The 16,013-nt window shown below is 48.3% G+C and overlaps 1 protein-coding gene across 1 annotated transcript in view; it reads left to right on the top strand.

Annotated features, from left to right (window-relative positions):
- Window positions 1–16,013, top strand: part of EXOC6B (exocyst complex component 6B) — a 228,979-nt gene that overhangs the window by 125,958 nt on the left and 87,008 nt on the right. The window contains exons 11-17 of the mRNA XM_081207034.1: window positions 1,644–1,764; window positions 2,109–2,180; window positions 2,854–2,951; window positions 3,475–3,580; window positions 7,951–8,060; window positions 11,331–11,442; window positions 13,172–13,306. Coding sequence (XP_081063160.1) covers window positions 1,644–1,764; window positions 2,109–2,180; window positions 2,854–2,951; window positions 3,475–3,580; window positions 7,951–8,060; window positions 11,331–11,442; window positions 13,172–13,306 — 754 coding nt within the window. The remainder of the gene's footprint in view (window positions 1–1,643; window positions 1,765–2,108; window positions 2,181–2,853; window positions 2,952–3,474; window positions 3,581–7,950; window positions 8,061–11,330; window positions 11,443–13,171; window positions 13,307–16,013) is intronic.

Genomic DNA, 16,013 nt, shown 5'->3' with positions numbered 1-16,013 from the left:
CAATTCTTGCATGGTGCATGTGAGGACAGAGAGATCTTGCCCATTTTGCAGGCTGGAGAATAAAAGGATTTTGTGTACAGTGAATTGGGTCTTCAGCTGCCATGGCAAGGGGGGCTGGGGAACCTCTTTTTTGGGGGGGGGAGGTTTTCAAGAAGAAGCCTGTCAGAGAGTCCTGGGGTTCAAGATGCCTCCTGCATGACTTCCCACATCCTGAATGACGAGGGCACAGAGGTTTTCCCGGTTCTTGGGATCTTTCTGCTGCCGTCCTGGGCCTGTGCTCCTCCAGGAGCAGAGGCAAAGGACTTCTCAGCCTGGCTGTGGAGCAGAATGGAGCTGAGGTGTAACAGAAGCCACAGCATCAGGAGAGACATAGTTCTCAAACCCAGAGAAGTGTGCATTCACCAGACTTTCCCAGCTCATTGGTGGAAATAGGCCTGCAGAGCAAATAATTATGGGAGACGTGAGCAAAGGAGCTGAGTGTGTGACTCGAGGGACACACACACACACACACACACACACACACACACACACACACACACTTACTTGAGACTGAAGCCCAGTTGCAAGTGCAATGCTAAGTAAAGGTACATATTTAGAGGAGGTTGCCTGGTCCTAAGAACATAAGGCGAGCCCTGCAGCTGGATCACGCCATCTAGCCCAGCATCCTGTTTTCACTGTGGTCAAGCAGATCTTTCTTCTCCTTCTCCTTCCTCTCCTTCCTCTTCTTTTTCTTCTTCTTTGGCGATCCCTTGTAGCCGAGTAAGATTGTCTTCCAGAAACATGGTTTTAACAATGAGTCCGTAAGTGACTGTGGAGGCCAATTCTGGATCCACACGTCCTTCCACAGTAGGGACATTGGTTTCCGGGTGGGAGTTGATCATGGAGTGGATTTGCCAAGCATGCCTTCCTCTTAGCACGTTTCTCCCTTGCATCCTGAGTTCGAATGTCTTCAAAGCCCAGGATACCTTTGGTAAAGGCTGTTCTCCAACTGGAGCGCCCGCAAGCAAGTGTTTCTCAATTGTTAGTGTTTATACTACATTTTTAAAGATTTGCCTTGAGAGAGTCTTTAAACCTCTTTTGTTGTCCACCAACATTACACTTTACATTCTTAAGTTCAGAATAGAGCAGTTGCTTTGGAAGACGATCATCAGGCATCCGCACAACATGACCAGTCCAATGAAGTTGATGTTGAAGAATCCTTGCTTCAACACTGGGGATCTTTGCTTCAGGCAGATTCCCTAATGGGACCTGGGTGCAGAAGCACTCTCCCCCTGGTGATTCCCATCGACTGGCTTCCAGAGAAATCCCGCCTCCAAGACAGCATCACGGCTTGCAGCCAATGGTAGCCTTATTCTCTGCAAAATATTTTGAACCCCCTTTAAGCTTTCCAGCTCTGTCTGTGGCTTCCCAAATGAGGCTTTTCCCTGCCTTGGAGCAAGTGGAGGAGACCCATGAACTCCCCATGATGACCCGACCCAGAGCTCTGGACCAAGGCTGCTGATGGGGCTTCCCCACGACTTGCAGGCTTGCCAGATGGATTTGCAGGAGCTCACCCAGCTTGCGGATTCTGTTGAATTCCATGCGGACTCAAGGACACCTGAGCTCGGCTCCTGACAGCCTCCCCTTCTTTTCTCTTCTGGCAGATTCTTCGTCATTGAGGACCACGTCCTGCACACAAGCCAGGGCTTGGTGGACAGAGTCTACATCGATGAGCTCTGGGAGATGGCGCTGTCAAAGACGATCGCCGCTCTCCGGACGCATTCCGTGAGTATCAGTCCTTTGGTCTGAAGTGGTTGTAGGTGGGCAGGCAGCCTTGGTCCTTGGAAAACGCCGTTGCAGAAGTTGGGTGGGTGGGGGTCTCTGGATTCACTTCCAGTGATACCCTCTCTGCAACGAAAGCCCTTCACTGTATTCCTCATTTTTTAAGGCAGGGCCTATTGTTTTTCCTAGCATCTGAAGTCTATGGGGGGAAGGCAAAGTTAAAAGAGAATGTTTCTTGTTTCTTTTTCACACACCCTCCCGGTGTGCTCCCTGTTCTGACCCTTCTGGGAGAAAGGTGGGGTGGAACAGTAGCATGTCAATAAATAACCCTTTCCCCTCTCTTACAGTCCTACTGCTCTGACCCCAACCTGATTTTGGACTTGAAGAATCTCATTGTGCTTTTCGCTGATACGCTCCAGGTGTGTAGCTCCTCTTTGTTGCTCCCGCTGCCCCATAGGTCTGCCAGCTTTCTGTCATGTGCCCAGGACCTCCTCAGCCAGCCTTCTGAGCCTGGGCCCCTTCTTGCTGCCCCCCAACCCTTGCCTTGCTCAAAGGGGGCTGCCCTACGATTTGCTGCTTGACCCCCTGAATCTGTACAGCACTGGGCCTTACCTGACTCTCCCCATTGCTTGAGTGGCTGTAGCTTGTTGCCAAGGTTCCCTTGAGAGGTTTTCCTGCTCCTGTGTGACTTGCCTCTTCCTTTCGTGTTCTGAAATTCCATCCACAGTTTTCTGGGCTTCGTATAGGAATGGGTTTCTTAGCTGTGATCCCTGCATTGCAGGGGATTGGACTCGATGACCTTTGGGGTCTCTTCCAACTTTACCATTCAAGGATTCTGTGGGGAGGGGCTGCCCAAAACGTTCTCTGCTGCAATTTCTTGTGCTCCACCCCGGGGCCCTGCTCAAAGCCCCAAGAGCCCCCCAGAAGCCAAGGGGCAGAGCACCAAAGCTGCTTTCCACATGACCCTCCGGGATGCGAAATGTGAACGTGCAGCGTTGCCCTTCTCTCTCCCTGGACTTTCCGCTCTGTGTAATGTCTGAAGTGGCCCTTTGTGCCTTCCCTGTGCTCGAATGTTTGTGTGTCTCTGCCCAGGGATACGGCTTCCCCGTCAACCACCTCTTTGACTTGCTGCTGGAAATCCGGGATCAGTACAGTGAGACTCTGCTGAAGAAGTGGGCAGGAGCCTTCAGGTGAGGCTACTTTCAGCAGCCCTCGGGGGCTGGTCTCAAGCGTTCGGGGGCAGAGACCTCGGAGATGCCGGCTGCCTCCTTTTCTCTTCCCCTGGCCGGATGCTTCTGTACCTTGGGGTGGGCGCCTGGGTTACACCTTCTGCAGGGCTGGGTCTCACTTGACTCCAGAAAACACTCCAGGGAGGTTTTTGTGGGCTGGGGGAGGCTGCCTGCTCAAGGGGCTGCTGTGATTTGGCCCGATGGTGGCACCTGCTCCCTCTCTGCCTTCCACACGCTTGACTGTATGTTCTGCAGGAGAAGCAGGGCGGTGCCCACCTGCCCCCCAGTAGCATTCCTGGGTCCTCAGGGGAGCCTGGCAATGTTCTGTCTCCAGCGTCAGAGTCACGCTACTGCTTCATTTCATTTCATTTCTTGCAAATGCTCCTGTGGTGGCTTCCTGGGAGGCCAAGGCCTTCCTCCTCCTACCTGAAGCAGAGCGAGGTCCATCTTTCTCACTGTCCTCCTTTATTGTCGCATTTCACAGAAACATTTTGGATTCGGATAACTACAGTCCCATCCCAGTGGCCAACGAAGAGCAGTATCAGAAAATGGTCGGGCAGTTTCCCTTCCATGATCCGGAGCTAGAAAAGGTAAGTGGGGGGCAGGTAGGTGGGGTCTGGTGGGGTTTTTATGTTGTTGTTGATTTTTTGTATCTTTATTTTGGAGCTAATGATTTATGTGGAAATTGTCCACTTTGGTTGTGTACTTCTGATGTTTGGCTTATTGTTTATGACTGCTTTAGTTATGGGACGCGGGTGGCACTGTGGATTAAACCACAGAGCCTAGGACTTGCCGATCAGAAGGTCAGCGGTTCAAATCCCCGCGACAGGGTGAGCTCCCGTTGCTCGGTCCCTGCTCCTGCCAACCTAGCCGTTCAAAAGCACGTCAAAATGCAAGTAGATAAATAGGTACCGCTCCGGCAGGAAGGTGAAAGGTGTTTCTGTGCGCTGCTCTGGTTCACCAGAAGCAGCTTAGTCCTGCTGGCCACATGACCCGGAAGCTGGACGCCGGCTCCCTTGGCCAATAAAGCGAGATGAGCGCTGCAACCCCAGAGTCGGTCACGACTGGACCTAATGGTCAGGGGTCCCTTTACCTTTACTTTAGTTATGCGTGTAGTTACATAATTTTTGTAGCTTTCGATCTGCCTTGAACATGGTTTTGATGTCGGAAAGATTTATTGATTGAGGTGGTGTGTCACAACTTCTCTTTGCTCCCCCTTAAAGACTTTTCAAGAAAAAGCTGGGCAGGCATTTATCCTTTAAGCTGAGAATGTTCTGCCTCAGGAAAGAGGGCAAGCTCCTTAGCTCAGAAGAACCTCTCCATCCAGAGACAAGAGGGAAGGGGCCTTGGGTGAAGACTAGAAAACTCTCCAACTTGGTCAGACTTTAGAGAAATAAACTTTCCCCCTGGCAAATATGAGCAGGTTGGTGCAGAGGAGTCTTCACCAACCAGATGCTTTCGACTGCGACTTCCATAAGCTTGAGCTGTCCTGGTAGGGCAGAAGGACATAAGAACGGCCTGCTAGATCAGGCCAAAGGCCCATGTCGTCCAACATCTTGTTCTTGCAGTGGCCAACCTGGTGCCCGTGTGAAACCTGCAAGCAGGACGTGAGCCCAGGAGCAACTCTCCCCTTCTGTGGTTTCCAGCAGCTGGTTTTTGGAAGCATTCCCTGCCTCCTGCTGTGGAGTTGAGAGCAGAGCCATCCTGACTAGTAGCCCATCAATGGGGAGGAGGAGTGGCGTTATATGTCAGGGATGTGTATACCTGTGAAGAGATCCAAGATTTAGAACCTCAAAGCCAAAGTGAGAGCATTTGGGTCAAAATTAAGGGAGAGAAGAATAACAGAGACCTCATTGTGGGAGTTTACTATAGATCCCCAAGCCAAACGGAGGACATAGATGATGCCTTCCTGGAACAGATGGCCAAGCATGCAAAAGGAAGGGAGATAGTTGTAATGGGGGACTTCAATTACCCGGATATTTGTTGGACGTCAAACTCAGCCAAGAGCATAAGGTCAAACAGATTCCTCACTGGCCTTGCAGACAACTTCATTGTCCAGAAAGTGGGAGAAGCAACAAGAGGAACTGCCATTTTAGATCTGGTCCTAACCAATGTTGATGACCTAGTTAGTGGGGTAGATGTGGAAGGATCATTAGGCGCGAGTGATCATGCTCTTCTGAAGTTTACTATACAGCGGAAAGGAGCAGCCAAGCATATTAGGACTCAATTTCTTGACTTTAAGAAAGCCGACTTCATAAAACTTAGGGAAGTGCTGGGTGAGATCCCATGGACAGCAATACTAAAAGGAAAGGGAGTTCGTGATGGCTGGGAGTTTGTTAAGAGGGAGATAGTAAAAGCACAACGTCAGGCAATACCAATGAGACGGAAACATGGAAAGTGCCTAAAGAAGCCAGGGTGGCTATCAAAAGAACTTTTAACTGAATTAAGATTAAAAAAGGATGTGTACAAAAAATGGAAAAGGGGGGAAACCACCAAAGAGGAATTCAAACAAATAGCCAGCACGTGTAGACACAAAGTCAGAAAAGCTAAAGCACAGAATGAACTCAGGCTTGCTAGAGAGGTCAAAAGCAACAAAAAAGGCTTTTATGGGTATGTTCGTAGCAAAAGGAAGAACAAAGAAACAGTGGGGTCACTCAGAGGAGAAGATGGTGAAATGCAAACAGGGGACACAGAAAGGGCTGAACTCCTCAATGCCTTCTTTGCCTCAGTCTTCTCCGATAAAGAAAACAATGCCCGACCTGAAGAATTTGGAGCAAATGATTCAGCAAAGGAAACACAGCCCAGAATAACTAAGGAGACAGTACAAGAATATTTGGCTAGTTTAGATGTATTCAAGTCTCCAGGGCCAGATGAACTGCATCCAAGAGTATTAAAAGAACTGGCAGATGTGATCTCAGAACCACTGGCAGTCATCTTCGAGAAATCCTGGAGAACAGGCGAAGTCCCGGCAGACTGGAGGAGGGCAAATGTTGTCCCTATTTTCAAAAAGGGGAAAAGAGAGGACCCAAATAATTACCGCCCAGTCAGTCTGACATCAATAGCAGGGAAGATTCTGGAGCAGATCATTAAGCAAACAGTCTGTGAGCACCTAGAAAGGAATGCTGTGATCACCAATAGTCAGCATGGATTTCTGAAAAATAAGTCATGTCAGACTAACCTGATCTCATTTTTTGACAGAATTACAAGCCTGGTAGATGAAGGGAACTCAGTGGATATAGCCTACCTTGATTTCAGTAAGGCATTTGACAAGGTGTCCCATGATATTCTTGTAAAGAAGCTGGTAAAATGCGGTCTTGACTCTGCTACCACTCAGTGGATTTGTAACTGGCTGACTGACCGAACCCAAAGGGTGCTCATCAATGGTTCCTCTTCATCCTGGAGAAGAGTGACTAGTGGGGTGCCACAGGGTTCTGTCTTGGGCCCGGTCTTATTTAACATCTTTATCAACGACTTGGATGATGGACTCAAGGGCATCCTGATCAAATTTGCAGATGACACCAAACTGGGAGGGGTGGCTAACACCCCAGAGGACAGGATCACACTTCAAAACGACCTTGACAGATTAGAGAACTGGGCAAAAACAAACAAAATGAATTTTAACAGGGAGAAATGTAAAGTATTGCACTTGGGCAAAAAAAATGAGAGGCACAAATACAAGATGGGTGACACCTGGCTTGAGAGCAGTACATGTGAAAAGGATCTAGGAGTCTTGGTTGACCACAAACTTGACATGAGCCAACAGTGTGACGCGGCAGCTAAAAAAGCCAATGCAATTCTGGGCTGCATCAATAGGAGTATAGCATCTAGATCAAGGGAAGTAATAGTGCCACTGTATTCTGCTCTGGTCAGACCACACCTGGAGTACTGTGTCCAGTTCTGGGCACCACAATTCAAGAAGGACACTGACAAACTGGAACGTGTCCAGAGGAGGGCAACCAAAATGGTCAAAGGCCTGGAAACGATGCCTTATGAGGAACGGCTAAGGGAGCTGGGCATGTTTAGCCTGGAGAAGAGGAGGTTAAGGGGTGATATGATAGCCATGTTCAAATATATAAAAGGATGTCACATAGAGGAGGGAGAAAGGTTGTTTTCTGCTGCTCCAGAGAAGCGGACACGGAGCAATGGATCCAAACTACAAGAAAGAAGATTCCACCTAAACATTAGGAAGAACTTCCTGACAGTAAGAGCTGTTCGACAGTGGAATTTGCTGCCAAGGAGTGTGGTGGAGTCTCCTACTTTGGAGGTCTTTAAGCAGAGGCTTGACAACCATATGTCAGGAGTGCTCTGATGGTGTTTCCTGCTTGGCAGGGGGTTGGACTCGATGGCCCTTGTGGTCTCTTCCAACTCTATGATTCTATGATTCTAATGGCCTTATCGTCCATGAATTTGTCCAATCCTCTTTTAAAGCCAGCCAAGTTGGTGGCCATTGCAAAACAGCTGGAGAGCACCAGGTGTAGAGATAGGCAGAGGAACGTCGCTGAGGACCTGGCCATTGGTTCCTGATGACCACAGCTTTAAGGCTAGAATCAAACTGACTTCAAAGGAATTCTGTGCCCGGTGCCACCCATGTTGGTTGAGGTGCCAGTGGGGAGCTTGCCGGCATTCCTCCTTCAGCCTCCCTTTGCTTGTTCCTACGGGAGGCCTGTGCTGCTGAACAAAACATGCTGGCCTGCTTGCCAGCTGCCCCAAAGCAACGTTGTGTGGGATCGATTCTAGGACTAGAAGGCCCAGTGAAAGAGACGCCAGGCTACTCTGCGTGGGGAAAGGCTTTGTCCAAGAAGGACTCCTGAAAGGGGAGACGGGGGAGCAAAGGGGCTTATTTCTTATCTGTGGATAATAATAATAATAATAATAATAATAATAATAATAATAATAATAATAATAATAATAATAATGGCACACCTTGGGGGTTCTCTCACTCTCCTCTCCCTTTTTTCAGCAACCGTTCCCCAAGAAATTCCCCTTTTCCGAGTTTGTGCCTAGAGTTTACAGCCAGATCAAGGAATTTATCTATGCTTGTCTGAAGTTCTCTGAAGACCTTCATCTAAGGTATGACAACCACATGCTACTGACTCCTCTTGACTTGATAAAAACCAGTGCCTTTTCCCAGGGCATTTTGGGGCATTAAAGCAATTCTCCTTGGGCACCCCCCTTCCTCTCACCAGGTGGTGACAGTGAGCATTTTCTGTTGAGCCACATAAAAAACGCTGCCATATAATAGGATCTGCCAATAATATTAATTACCGTATTTTTCGCTCTATAAGACGCACCAGACCACAAGACGCACCTAGTTTTTGGAGGAGGAAAACAAGAAAAAAAATATTCTGAATCTCAGAAGCCAGAACAGCAAGAGGGATCATTGCGCAGTGAAAGCAGTAACCCCTCTTGCTGTTCTGGCTTCTGGGATAGCTGCGCAGCCTGCATTCGCTCCATAAGACGCACACACATTTCCCCTTACTTTTTAGGGGGGGGGGAAAGTGAGTCTTATAGAGCAAAAAATACGGTATCATCAACGTATGTGTAATTTAGATGAAGAAGACAGGTACCCGTAAAAGTACCCTTCCCCACCCAGGCATCCTTCAGGTGGGTTGGACTGTATGGTTCCCATCAGCCCCATCCAGAAAGGTGTATGATGGTGAAACAGGTGGGAGTTGTAGGCCAAAACATCTGGAGGGCACCAGGTTGTGGAAGGCTGTCTTAGCCAACGGTTTGTTGCATCAGCTTTCAAGGGAGAAGCTTCAACCCTGAACAAAACTCGGTGGCCCTTCCCTGTCCATATCAGAAGAAGAGCAGCTTCTGCAAACATAAGCCAACTTTTTATTTTTATTAAAAATGAACACTTGTAGAATGCATTGCTTCCTCTGGCCACCAAATCTAAAATTTGAGGGGGGGGGGTTGACCTTTGGGACAGGGTACAAAGAGCCAAGATTGCAGTGGTGTTTATCGCAGACGGATGCCTCGAGGTATCTTCAGGATTGCTTCTCTGATTCCTTCTGGCTGAGTGTGGTTCTTCTACTCCTGTCACCCCTGGAGTCCCATCTTTTGAAAAACAGTGTGTGTTGCACCACGTGTGCCCATGCATTGAGGGCAAATGCTTGCAGAAAAGGTCCACCTTGGTTTGGATAGAGGGTGGAGTTCTCTCCCAAGGGACATTCCTGGGAGTCCAGGGCTTTCCCTTCTGCGATTCCCTTGAGCAGGACCAGCAGAGGCCGCTCCTCTTGCCTGGAGGCCACCTTGGGCCTTCATTAGAAATAAGTGCCTTTATTGTTATTATGTCCAGCCTTGGCTTAGCAGGGCACTTTTTTCCAGCAGGAGCAACAAGGGAGCTGAGGGAAAAAAGGCTGCTGCTGCTACTGCTACTGCTACTGTTGACTCTTCCCTTCAGCTTGACAGCTTGTATTAGTTTTTATTAGGACGTTTGCCTGCAAAGGCGGCCGCGGTTTTTTCTTTCTGCCTTTCTCCTCTCCCCTGTCATTTATGGTGCGCCCCGGAGTGATTGGGGTCAGGCTGTCCATCACAGCCGCCACAAAGGTCACGGCTGCCGCGGCAGGAACTTGGGGGCCGCCAGCCGTCACTGTCACAGATGTCTTTCTTTCGGCACACTCAATAGCTCCCCACCTCCCTGCCCCGCAAAGAGCAGACCCTGCAGCAAAGAACGCGGAGTGTGATTTTTGTTAATTAGGATTCCAAGCAACAAATGCCTCCCCTTGGGGAGTAGTGGGGGGGGGGGAGGAGGACAAGGAATGTGTACAAGGAGTTGGGGGGGGGAGCAGAGGAGGAGGGGGCGGCACTCCTTGCCTCAAACTAGGAGGGTTTAGAGTTGCTCCCTGGTTTGTCTGTCGTGATGCCCTTGAGATAAGAACCTGTAAGGGGCCCGTGCTCCACCTAGTCCAGCGCCCTGTTCTCACAGGGGGCAAACAGATGCCCCAGTGAGAAACCCACAAGCAGGATCTGGGCACCAGAGCCCTCTTCCCGCCTGCCCTTTCCAGCAACTGCAGGGCAGAAGCATCGCAGAGGTAGTAGCCACAGATCGCCCTCTCCTCCTCCATGATTGTGTCTAATCCCCATTTAAGACCATCTGGGTTGGGGCCATCCCTGCCAGGGAGTCCCCTAGGTTGACTGGGCACTGCATGAAGAAGGGCTTTGATCTGTCCTGAATCTCCCAGCCTTCAGCTTCATCGGAGGCTCGTCGATACAATAATACGATAATCTTTATTGTCGTCGTCCCATACAGAACAACGAAATTGAAAAAAATCTACACCAGACATTCAAAAACCCACAATCCTGCTATCCCAGCCTGGTTAGCCCTGAAAAACTCTGATACCCCATAATTGCATACAATATACTCACATAAAGACTACTTTACACTGCGTTTACATCCTTTCCTTCCTACGCTCTTTCCTTATATTGACGGACTCCTTGTCGCTACGCTCTCACAAAAAAACCCCTTGGCCACGGGTCTGGCTTGTCTTGGCACAGGGCAGCCTTCCGAGTCTTGAGAATTGGGTTAGTGCCCCTTTTGGTCCCTTTGGGTGCTGCTCTCACCCAGACCCAGATAGGCTCATGCCAGGAAACATGCCAGGCTGATCCCTGTTTCTGGGAACATGACTTGGGCCTCACTCTGGACGCCATTTGGGATGCTGCAGTCACGTCCCTGTGGACTGTTCCGCTGGATTGCAGCTGCTATACATCTAACACATGTTGAGGGTCTCCACTTGCTAGATCTTCCTTTATTTCCTCATGCTTTCAGACTTGGGACTGTTCCTGGATGTATGAAATACATGTAACTTGTTCTGAAATTTGACCAAGAGCTTTCATGGCGGTTTATATGAATCAATCAATGACAGTTTTCAAAAATTCAACATGGTTACATTTATAGTAGTGTAACACCAAACAAAAAGAGAGTGAATCACAGGTGCCTGTTCCTCCTCACCTTCTCCCCCCCCCCCCCCAATTTGGGACTTCATCCTTGTGGGCTCAGTTCAGCTTCTGCCGGGATGTCCCTTCCTTTGTGATGATAGACTGAAATCTCCATCCTCAACTACACAACACGTGCACGCTCAGGGTGCAAAACATTGCTCGCCATCAGGACTCGTCTGGCTCATTCTGTTCCGCCATCATGAAAATTCAGAATTGCCGTTTGCTGAAATCACAATTCCCTCAGGTCCTCAGTCTGCCTGGATGGCAACCACCTTGTCTTTGATGCTGGGTTTTTGAAAGGGCCACCTGACACTCCAGGATTATCTGGTTCCAAAGCAATGCTTGCTTCACTACCCCTTTAAGCAATTTCTCTTCTTCACTTCTCTCTCTGCCTTTCAGCTCCACCGAAGTGGATGACATGATTCGGAAATCGACCAACTTGCTGCTGACTCGAACGCTGAGCAACTGCTTGCAGAACGTCATCAAGAGGAGGAACGTCGGCCTGACGGAGGCGAGTGCTCTGCTTTCGGATGTGTGTGTGTGTGTGTGTGTGTTTGCCCCTGCCTTCATAGTTACTTTGGATATGGGAGCATGAATTCTGTGTGCCTCCTCCCCAACTTCGTGGCCTCATCTGAAAGGAAAAGCAGTTTTCAGCAGTCCTGTAGAAAGCCCCCTCTCTACATGCTTGATTTATCTCTTCTCCTGCCTCCCGCCTACTTGCTTGCCTTGGACACAGGATCTCTCATGTCCAAATCTCAAACACCCCATCATTTCCACCCTCCCCATTAAGGCCATTTTTTGTGCTGTTCCACAAAACAGATGTTTTTTGGAGTGGTGGTGGTAGCTTCTCACGCCTGCTAAAACCGAAAGTCCAAGTGTCCTCTTAGCAGTTCCTTGAAGGAGATTTCCGTGATGCACCTGCCAAATAAGGTGGGGCCCCACTGATCAGTGGGGACGTGGGGTCTGGGAGAGCCTGCATGCAACATGTGTGACTAAAAGTTGAATGTGGTGGTGGGGCTACCTACCCCCAGCATGAGTAGATCTGTGATTGCACTTCACCCTCAAGGGATCTTGTACCCATGCGCTGCACCCTCAACCCAGCCTCACCTAATCTCACTAACCCACAAACAGCCAACCTTCATGGCTTAATAAGGGGGTGGCAAAAGGGGTAGTTAGATTCAGTGGAACCTCGGCTCCCGAACGCCTTGGGAGCCGAACGTTCCAGCTCCTGAATGAATGAAAACCGGAAGTAATTGTTCCGGTTTTCGAATGTTCTTTGGCTTCTGATTGGCTGCAGGAAGCTGCTGCAGCCAACCAGAAACCGCGCCTTGGTTCCTGAACTGTTTCGGGAATCGAACAGACTCCCGGAACAGATTAAGTTTGGGAACCAAGGTTCCACTGTATTTGTTAGAAGCCTGGCAGGAGTGGGGAGAGGCCTTGGAAGGGAAGCAAGTTGGTTTCAAAAAAACGGGAAGATGATCAAAAGTAGCTGAGATGGCTCCAGAGGTAAGAGGGAGCCCTACAACTGATGCGAATCCCCCTTCCTTAGTGTAAAATCCCCAGCACCCGTGGGGGGTGGGTCAGGGAGGGGAAGGCAGGACGAGAAAAAGAGGTTCTGGTTTTCTTTTGTTGAATTGCTCCTCCTCAGAAATACCTGCAGCCTCCTCTAATGTCAGGCGCTGGAGCATTTCCCCCCCCCCCCCAGCCCAAGAAAAAATAACAAGGCATGTTTTGCAGCAGTCACAAACCCTCAAATCCTGAGACAACCAAATTGGCTCTTTCTTAATTGCCCCTCCGAGTGCCTGCAGGTTTTCCTAAAGAGCCTTGTCTGAGCTGGGGGGAGGGAGGGAGGAGCTGTCACTCAGGCTCCTGTCACTTAAGACTTATTGGCAAAGGGCTTCAGATCTACTGTCTTGCTTTTTTTTTCTTCCTGTAGCCAGATTGCCTTTTAATGGGATTGGAGACGAGCTGAATTTAGAAAATTCATTAGAGTTTTTCTTCTGCCTCTAGCAGAAATCCTTGGGAAATTCCTTCCCAGAGAGCCGTGAATGGCTTAGAAACATCACCTGTTGAGGAAGAGAGACCCGTTTCTCTGGCTCTTTGTCCAGACCTATTGTGTTCTGCCAGAGGCTGTGTCTGAATGACCGCAGGTGCCCATTATGGGTTGCCTTGGTTTTATCTGTACTGCTGTCGGTTGTTGAAAAACCAAAGTGTGAAATGTGTGTCTGCTCCTTTTCCAGCTGGTCCAGATTATTATCAACACGACGCACTTGGAGAAGTCCTGCAGGTTCCTTGAGGAATTCATAACCAACATCACCAACGTCCTGCCAGAAACCGTCCACACGACGAAGTTATATGGAACAACCACCTTCAAGGTGAGGCTGGTGCCGTGTGCTGGCGGGAAGCTCTGCTAAAGGTACAATAACCAAGCATATTGAAGAACAAGCCCTGCTGAAGCAGAGCCAGCATGGCTTCTGCAAAGCCAAAGCCCATGCCAGGAACCTATTCGAGTTCTTTGAGAATGTCAGCAGGCATATAGATGAAGGTGATTTGGTTAACATCGAGCCATGGAATCATAGAATTGTAGAGTTGGAAGGGATCCCAAGCGTCATTTATTCCAACCCCCCTGCAACGCAGGAATCTCAGCTAAAGCATCCATGACAGACAGCTGTCCAACTACTGCTTAAATACCTCCAATGAAGGAGAGTCCCCCACCTCCTGAGGGAGACTGTTCCACTGTTGAGCAGCTCTTCCTTTCAGAAAGTTCTTCCTGGTGTTCAGTCGGAATCTCCTTTCTTGTGACTTGAATCCATTGGTTCTGGTCCCACCCGCCAGAGCAGGAGAAAACAAGCTTTCTCCATCTTCCATGTGATGGAATACCTTTAGGTATTTGAAGATGGCTATTGTGTCTCTTCTCAGTCTCCTCTTTCCTGGGTTAAACTGGGTATAATCATGGAACTTTGAAGTGTCAGGCATAGCCCTACTGGCTTTAGCCCAAACGTAGCAGAGTTTTCCTGCACAGCGAGGAAGCTAGTTGCGGCAGTAATGACTAGTCAGCTAGACTCAGAATAACTATTTACAGGATTTATTAAAAGGAAAAATAAAACCAGCAGAGTTTCTGCATACAAATAAAAGCAAAATAAATCCTTCCTTTCTCTCTCTCTCTCTCTCATAACCATACACAGCACTTCTAACTCCTAACACACCTCACACCAAACTGTGCTAGCAATCCCTAGATAACAGAGTTGAGTGCTGCTCGTTAACCAATCAGAGTGAGTAGTTTCTAGGTCAAGCAGACCTGGGCTTTCTGCCAAGAGTAAATTGACTCCAGCTTGAGTTAATTGGTGAAGCTAGAATCTGCAAGTTTCCCACGAGAACCAATTAACAGAAACTGAAACCGAAACTGAACACCCCCTCACAGATTCTGCTGAACAATTAACACCAAATACACCTATGTAGGAGATTATTTTTCCAGCAAACCTAAACCCTTGCACATTCGCTTGTTCTTTATCTTTGCCAATGGTTTAGTTAACACATCTGCTACATTTTCTTCACTTGATACATAAGTACAGGTGATTACATTGTCTTGTACACAGCAACGTACATTTTGGTATTTTACAGAGATATGTTTGGAACGCGATTTGAAACCCTCTGTTTTACTTAAGGTTATACAAGCTTGATTATCAATGTAAACTTGTACTGGTTCTCCACAATTTACATTTAAATCTGTTAACAAATGCTTGAAATAAATCACCTCGTTGCACAATTCACTCAATGCGGCATACTCTGATTCCGTTGATGACACACTTACAACGTCTTGCTTGCGTGACCGCCAGCTGATTAAAGCTCCACCGACCATTATGACTAGTCCTGTGACAGATTTTCTATCTGGCAAATTTCCCCAGTCACTATCACAGTAGCAACTCAACATTTCGTCCTCGAAAGAATTTAATTGTAACATATAGCCAATTGTCTGCTTGAGATACCTCAGAACTTGTTTTACCCCTTTCCAGGCATTTAGTGTGGGTTTTGAGACCAATCTACTTAATATGCCTACTGCATAGCTAATATCAGGTCTGGACCACTGTGCTAAATACAATAAACTTCCAATTACAGAGTGATATACATCAGGATGTTCAAATTCAGGACTCTCATCTATATGAAGTGTTTTTATGAAACCTGGATCCATAGGCACCGCTGCCCCTTTGCAATCCTGCATCCTGTATGTAGTCAGTAGTTGTTTAACTTTGTTCTGCTGACTAATTAGGCAGCTGCCATCTTGGGCCCAGCACACTTCCAACCCTAGATATGTCCTAACCAGGCCTAAGTCTTTTGTACACCCACCTGCAGCCTACAATCTTTGCCCCCTCAGGCGCTGCTACTGGTGTAAAAACCTTGTGCTCATTCAGAGAGGACATCTCTTCCTCCATTGCCTGTTTCCAGCGCTCTGCCTCCTCTTTTGGTAACTTTAACACCTCCTGAAAATTCTTGGGTTCTGCAATTACACTAAACACATTTGCAGTATCTGGGGAAAAACGCACTGGAGGCACTCCTTTGTTTTGTCTTTTAGATCTTCTGGGAGAAAATTTTTCTTCTGACCCACTTTCCTCCTCAGAACTACGACCTCTCTTTTGTTGCTTGGCAACTGGTCTCTGGCTAACTCCACTTTCTTGAGAGCTCTTGTCTGAACTTTCCTCCCCCTCAGACTCTGACTCTCTGTGTCTACCTTCAGAGTCATGAAGCTCCTGGGAAGGTTCAAACCAAACCTCAGTATTGGCATGTAGTCTCTCCCAGCCACTATGTTCACAAAAACTGGCATTCCTGGAGATCACAATGCCATTTGTCCCTTCAGCAAAGCGGAAACCTTTTCCCAGCTCCTGGTATCCCACAAACACTAACTGTTTGGTCTTAGGATCTCCCTTCTTTCTCATTTGTTTCGGAATTAATACCCAGGCTTTTGATCCAAACACATGCAAATGGTCAATTTTAGGTTTTTTCTGAAACAATTTAAAGTATGGGGTTGTACCTATTGTTTGATGGAAGAGCCTGTTTTGGAGATAACACGCGGTGAGCATGCTCTCC

This window comes from Podarcis bocagei (assembly GCF_964188305.1).
Source record: "Podarcis bocagei genome assembly, chromosome: 9".
Taxonomy (NCBI): Eukaryota; Metazoa; Chordata; class Lepidosauria; order Squamata; family Lacertidae; genus Podarcis; species Podarcis bocagei.
This window is presented reverse-complemented; position numbering and strand designations above follow the sequence as displayed.